This window comes from Oncorhynchus mykiss, chromosome 17 (assembly GCF_057628025.1).
Source record: "Oncorhynchus mykiss isolate SJ-2025 chromosome 17, ASM5762802v1, whole genome shotgun sequence".
Taxonomy (NCBI): Eukaryota; Metazoa; Chordata; class Actinopteri; order Salmoniformes; family Salmonidae; genus Oncorhynchus; species Oncorhynchus mykiss.
The window spans coordinates 68,061,571-68,067,500 of NC_143038.1; the positions used below are offsets into that span (position 1 = coordinate 68,061,571).

General features: G+C 44.9%; 1 protein-coding gene across 1 annotated transcript in view; it reads left to right on the plus strand.

Annotated features, from left to right (window-relative positions):
- Positions 1 to 701: 701 nt before the first annotated feature.
- LOC110493280 (copine-5) overlaps positions 702 to 5,930 on the plus strand; it is a 353,683-nt gene continuing 348,454 nt past the window's right edge. Inside the window, exons 1-2 of the mRNA XM_036950811.2 lie at positions 702 to 1,300; positions 1,428 to 1,669. Coding sequence (XP_036806706.1) covers positions 1,560 to 1,669 — 110 coding nt within the window. The 5' untranslated portion in view covers positions 702 to 1,300; positions 1,428 to 1,559. The remainder of the gene's footprint in view (positions 1,301 to 1,427; positions 1,670 to 5,930) is intronic.

Below are 5,930 nucleotides of genomic sequence, written 5' to 3' on the forward strand. Positions count from 1 at the left end.
TCATATTACAGACAGTGACAGGGTGTCATGTTACAGACAGAGACAGGGTGAGCCCATGTTACAGACAGAGACAGGGTGAGCCCATGTTACAGACAGAGACAGGGTGAGCCCATGTTACAGACAGAGACGGGGTAAATTGATTTCCGTGTTCAATAATTTCCTAGTATAGAGAGGGAAACAACCAACCGCTCTCTGGCTGACTGCCTTGCTTTGCCTCCCTAGTGTGTTGGTGTGTGTGCTGGGGTGTGTGTGAGAGAGAGAGAGCGAGGGGAGAGAGAGAGGAAAGAAAAGAAGAGAGAGAGAACAATAGAGCTCTTATTGGAGGTGGAGGGTCACTTTTACGGATGAAAAAGCATCACTATCCTCTGTGTGTTCGTGAACCTCCACAGAAAACTAGTTGTATTGCCCTGTAAAAGCAGCACTATCCTCTGTGGCTTAGAGACCGTCTGCAGATTCCCTGTGTGTTCGTGAACCTCCACAGAAAACTAGTTGTATTGTCCTGTAAAAGCAGCACTATCCTCTGTGGCTTTAGAGACCGTCTGCAGATTCCCTGTGTGTTCGTGAACCTCCACAGAAAACGAGTTGTATTGAACTGTAAAAGCAGCACTATCCTCTGTGGCTTTAGAGACCGTCTGCAGATTCCCTGTGTGTTCGTGAACCTCCACAGAAAACGAGTTGTATTGCCCTATAAAAGCATCACTAGCAGCGCAGGCGACGGGGGAGCTGTCCACTACTGTGGTGCTGAAACGAGGCGCACTTTTAATGAAGATTTATTGCCACTCTCACAGTAATGTAATGACAACACTGACTGAATTAATCGACAAACTGAAATGGCAGATGGTGTCATTAGCTATCTGCAAAATGTATACGATCGATTCAGCAAAATATGACAGACAGAATAAATTAGGCTATTTTTATAATGTAGCTTTGAGGTGAATCCACATAAACACCACGGATCTATGTGTCAAAATAGATGACCAGCTATGACACCTGAATGAAGGCATTACAGAAGCATCCAGCTGTGCGCATATAGCCGGGAGGCTGGCTGGGAACGCCCGCGTGGAATCGCATGTGGGAGGGAGGATGGGAAATGGAGGGAGGTGGAGGAGAGAGTAGTAGTGTAGTGTAGAAACCGCGTTCTCTCTCTTCAGTCTCCGGTTCGCTCAGTCTGCTCATCAGCCGATGGAGTAGAGCTCCTCTTGACACGCAGAGAGCAGGTCACCAGGTTACTCCCCTATGATGCGCTGCCTGCTGTTACCGTGAGCGTTGCGGTATCAGCTGTAGCTAGCGTGGCAGAACGGTAGGTCTCCCCAGCCTAAACGGCACTATCTAAGGATAGTTCGTCAAGTGCGCTTCTCCAGAAGGCTGTTGGTGTCCAGTTTCCCTGAATCTCTCTCTGTCTCTCTCTCCCTGGCTGGCTCTCTCAGTGTTCTCGCGACCCACCGGGAGTTTTGGAAACGACACAATCACCACCCAACACGCGTTCGACCGGGGCCAGGCTGTGCGAGTCACGGATCGCTCCCGAGCCGCCCCGCGCGCTCGCCCTCGCGCTTGCCCCTATGGAGGGGGACGTGATGGACAAGCTGGAGGACATGGCCTCGGTGTACGAGTTCGACCCGATCACCGGGAACATCCCCGCCACTAAAGTAGAGATCACCGTCTCCTGCAGGTGAGTTAACCCCAGTGGACCGGGAGCCTTTCATCTCCAGTAGTGCTATTCTTGTTGTAGTCAGTTGGGGACGCATAATGGAAACAAAGTCCACTTGTTTGAATATACTAAGTTGTTTTGTGTGTAGTGAGTGAGTGAGTGAGTGAGTGAGTGAGTGAGTGAGTGAGTGAGTGAGTGAGTGAGTTAGTGAGTGCTGTGATGTTTGTCAACACCTTTAAAGTACACACATTTTTTTATTTTTAAACGTGATAACGAACAACACTCCGCAAGTAGTCTTCAACTCCTATTGCGTCCTAACTGGCCATGCGTTATGGTAAGGGGTTATAGAAATATATAACATGGATAGGGAAGATTCTCTGACAGTGGAGGGGTTTTGGGTGGGAACTGCTATATCTGTATTCAACCAAGGCAGGGTGCGGCTGAGTAATACAAGACAGAGGGAGTTGTCGGTATCGCAGAAATTGGAATGCAGTTCTTTAACTGCGTCCCTGCTATTTACATTTTTCTACTATGAGAGGCATCTACCCTGGTAGATTTCTGCTCTTTGTTGGTCTATTATGGAGGTCATTTTCATTCTACGTACAGATGTGGGATCTTCATTTGAGCCAGTTTACTACAGCAGGAAAATAATCCTGAAGCAACTGGAAATGTGAATTGTTATGTGGATTATAATTAATGGACATTTGTTTAGGGGTTGATACATTTTTGTTTAAGGAAAAATCAAGTCTGACATTTTGAAGTGGAAATTACAAACTTCAAAATTCTATAATCCTCAAATAAACTACACGTTTTACACTTCCTCCATTGCAGAAAAGTTATCCTGCAACAGGGTGATCAAATTAAGCTCCAACATCTGTTCATCTCTCCTCATCCAGCCACTCTTTAGAAACATTAGCTAGCTGGATGAATCATGAATAGATCAGCTGCACTGTGTTATCATGCGTTGGCTAATGGTGTTGTTGTTGTTAATGGTTATGAATGACCCTGTACTCCAGTGTATATTAGCGTACAGGGTTTAGGACCAAGTGCATTTTGATGAACCCTCATTGTATGTGTGGTATGTGTCAATGTGGGTGTGTCTGTAAGTCTGTGTTAAGTGATGCGGGAAACCACTTGAGTCCACAATGCTGTGTTGTGTGCGTGCATGTGCCGCATGTGCAATTTTTTGTCTATTTTGTCTATTTTAGATGAGTGATGAATCGGAGCTAGATTCTGTATTCCGTCACATACGAGCAAGGCAGTGCTGTTTTCAAGGCCTCAGGTCATAAAACACCACTTCCTTCCTTCCTTCCATTTTAGAGTCACTAAAATGTATCTGTTTGGTCTTGTCCCACTGAGCTATCAAGTGACTAACTGAGTCTCTCTGGATAAGAGCGTCTGTTAAATGACTAACTGAATCTCTGGATAAGTGTCTGCTAAATGACTAGCTGAATCTCTGGATAAGAGCGTCTGCTAAATGACTGAGTCTCTGGATAAGAGCGTCTGCTAAATGACTGAGTCTCTGGGTAAGAGCGTCTGCTAAATGACTGAGTCTCTGGGTAAGAGCGTCTGCTAAATGACTAACTGAGTCTCTCTGGATAAGAGTGTCTGCTAAATGACTAACTGAGTCTCTCTGGATAAGAGTGTCTGCTAAATGACTAATGGAGTCTCTGGATAAGAGCGTCTGCTAAATGACTAACGGAGTCTCTGGATAAGAGTGTCTGCTAAATGACTAATGGAGTCTTTGGGTAAGAGCGTCTGCTAAATGACTGAGTCTCTGGGTAAGAGCGTCTGCTAAATGACTGAGTCTCTGGATAAGAGTGTCTGCTAAATTACTAACTGAGTCTCTGGATAAGAGCGTCTGCTAAATGACTAACTGAGTCTCTGGATAAGAGCGTCTGCTAAATGACTAACTGAGTCTCTGGATAAGAGCGTCTGCTAAATGACTAACTGAGTCTCTCTGGATAAGAGTGTCTGCTAAATGACTAACTGAGTCTCTCTGGATAAGAGTGTCTGCTAAATGACTAACGGAGTCTCTGGATAAGAGTGTCTGCTAAATGACTAACTGAATCTCTGGATAAGAGCGTCTGCTAAATGACTAACTGAGTCTCTGGATAAGAGCGTCTGCTAAATGACTAACTGAGTCTCTGGATAAGAGCGTCTGCTAAATGACTAACTGAGTCTCTGGATAAGAGCGTCTGCTAAATGACTAACTGAGTCTCTGGATAAGAGTGTCTGCTAAATGACTAACTGAGTCTCTGGATAAGAGCGTCTGCTAAATGACTAACTGAGTCTCTGGATAAGAGCGTCTGCTAAATGACTAACGGAGTCTCTGGATAAGAGTGTCTGCTAAATGACTAACGAAGTCTCTGGATAAGAGCGTCTGCTAAATGACTAACGGAGTCTCTGGATAAGAGCGTCTGCTAAATGACTAACTGAGTCTCTCTGGATAAGAGTGTCTGCTAAATGACTAACTGAGTCTCTCTGGATAAGAGTGTCTGCTAAATGACTAACGGAGTCTCTGGATAAGAGTGTCTGCTAAATGACTAACTGAATCTCTGGATAAGAGCGTCTGCTAAATGACTAACTGAGTCTCTGGATAAGAGCGTCTGCTAAATGACTAACTGAGTCTCTGGATAAGAGCGTCTGCTAAATGACTAACTGAGTCTCTGGATAAGAGCGTCTGCTAAATGACTAACTGAGTCTCTGGATAAGAGTGTCTGCTAAATGACTAACTGAGTCTCTGGATAAGAGCGTCTGCTAAATGACTAACTGAGTCTCTGGATAAGAGCGTCTGCTAAATGACTAACGGAGTCTCTGGATAAGAGTGTCTGCTAAATGACTAACGAAGTCTCTGGATAAGAGCATCTGCTAAATGACTAACGGAGTCTCTGGATAAGAGCGTCTGCTAAATGACTAACTGAGTCTCTGGATAAGAGCGTCTGCTAAATGACTAACTGAGTCTCTCTGGATAAGAGTGTCTGCTAAATGACTAACTGAGTCTCTGGATAAGAGCGTCTGCTAAATGACTAACTGCATCTCTGGATAAGAGCGTCTGCTAAATGACTAACGGAGTCTCTGGATAAGAGCGTCTGCTAAATGACTAACTGAGTCTCTCTGGATAAGAGTGTCTGCTAAATGACTAACTGAATCTCTCTGGATAAGAGCGTCTGCTAAATTACTAACCGAGTCTCTGGATAAGACCGTCTGCTAAATGACTAACTGAATCTCTGGATAAGAGCGTCTGCTAAATGACTAACTGAATCTCTCTGGATAAGAGTGTCTGCTAAATGACTAACTGTGCATCACATTCATCTCTCTCCTCTGCGTCCCGCCTCCCTCTCAGGTAATCACAGAAGCACAGAGGAAGAATCAAACATTACCAACCAGCCCCATTCTCCCTGTAGTGTCCTCACCTTCCTTTCCATCTCTAACCAGATCCCAGCCAAGGACACAGCTAGGCTGTATTGAGAAACAGACACTGCATCTGCTTGCCTGTGAGGGGCTAGAAAACTCAAGGACACACACACACACACACACACACACACACACACACACACACACACACACACACACACACACACTCCTCTGTTGTAGAGCAGTGGGAGCCTGTTGAGGGTTGGAGAGGGACTGAGCCCTAACAAGACTCTACTGTATTATTGAACACTGGGAGGGTGGGTTACACTGCTGCATGTTTTACTGCATCCTGAGGTAAAATGTCCACAGTACCTTGAGAATGGCAGCAGCTGAAACATTGGAGCTGCCTGATTACAGTATATTGAATTCAATAATACATGGATCATTACATTAAACAACAACGAATGTGTACTTTTTTTAATGTGTGTGCACGCTTTCCCTCTACATAGAGGTAAAACACTGTATTCACAATGTCTCAGAGTAGGAGCCCTGATCTGGGATCATTTTCACATTTTAGATCATACAGAACAAGGTCATATGGACAGGGAGGACCTGATCTTAGATCAGCACTATGACTGAATACTGGTCCTTTTAGATCACAGGGAGGCCCTGATCCTAGATCAGCACTATGACTGAATACTGGTCCTTTAGATCACATGGATAGGGAGGACCTGATCCTAGATCAGCACTATGACTGAATACTGGTCCTTTAGATCACATGGATAGGGAGGACCTGATCCTAGATCAGCACTCCTGCTCTAAGACACTTTATGAGAAAGAAGTGGCCTTGATTTCTTTTTACATTTACCTAGGCAAGTCAGTTAAGAACAAATTCTTATTTACAATGACGGCCTACCACGGATGA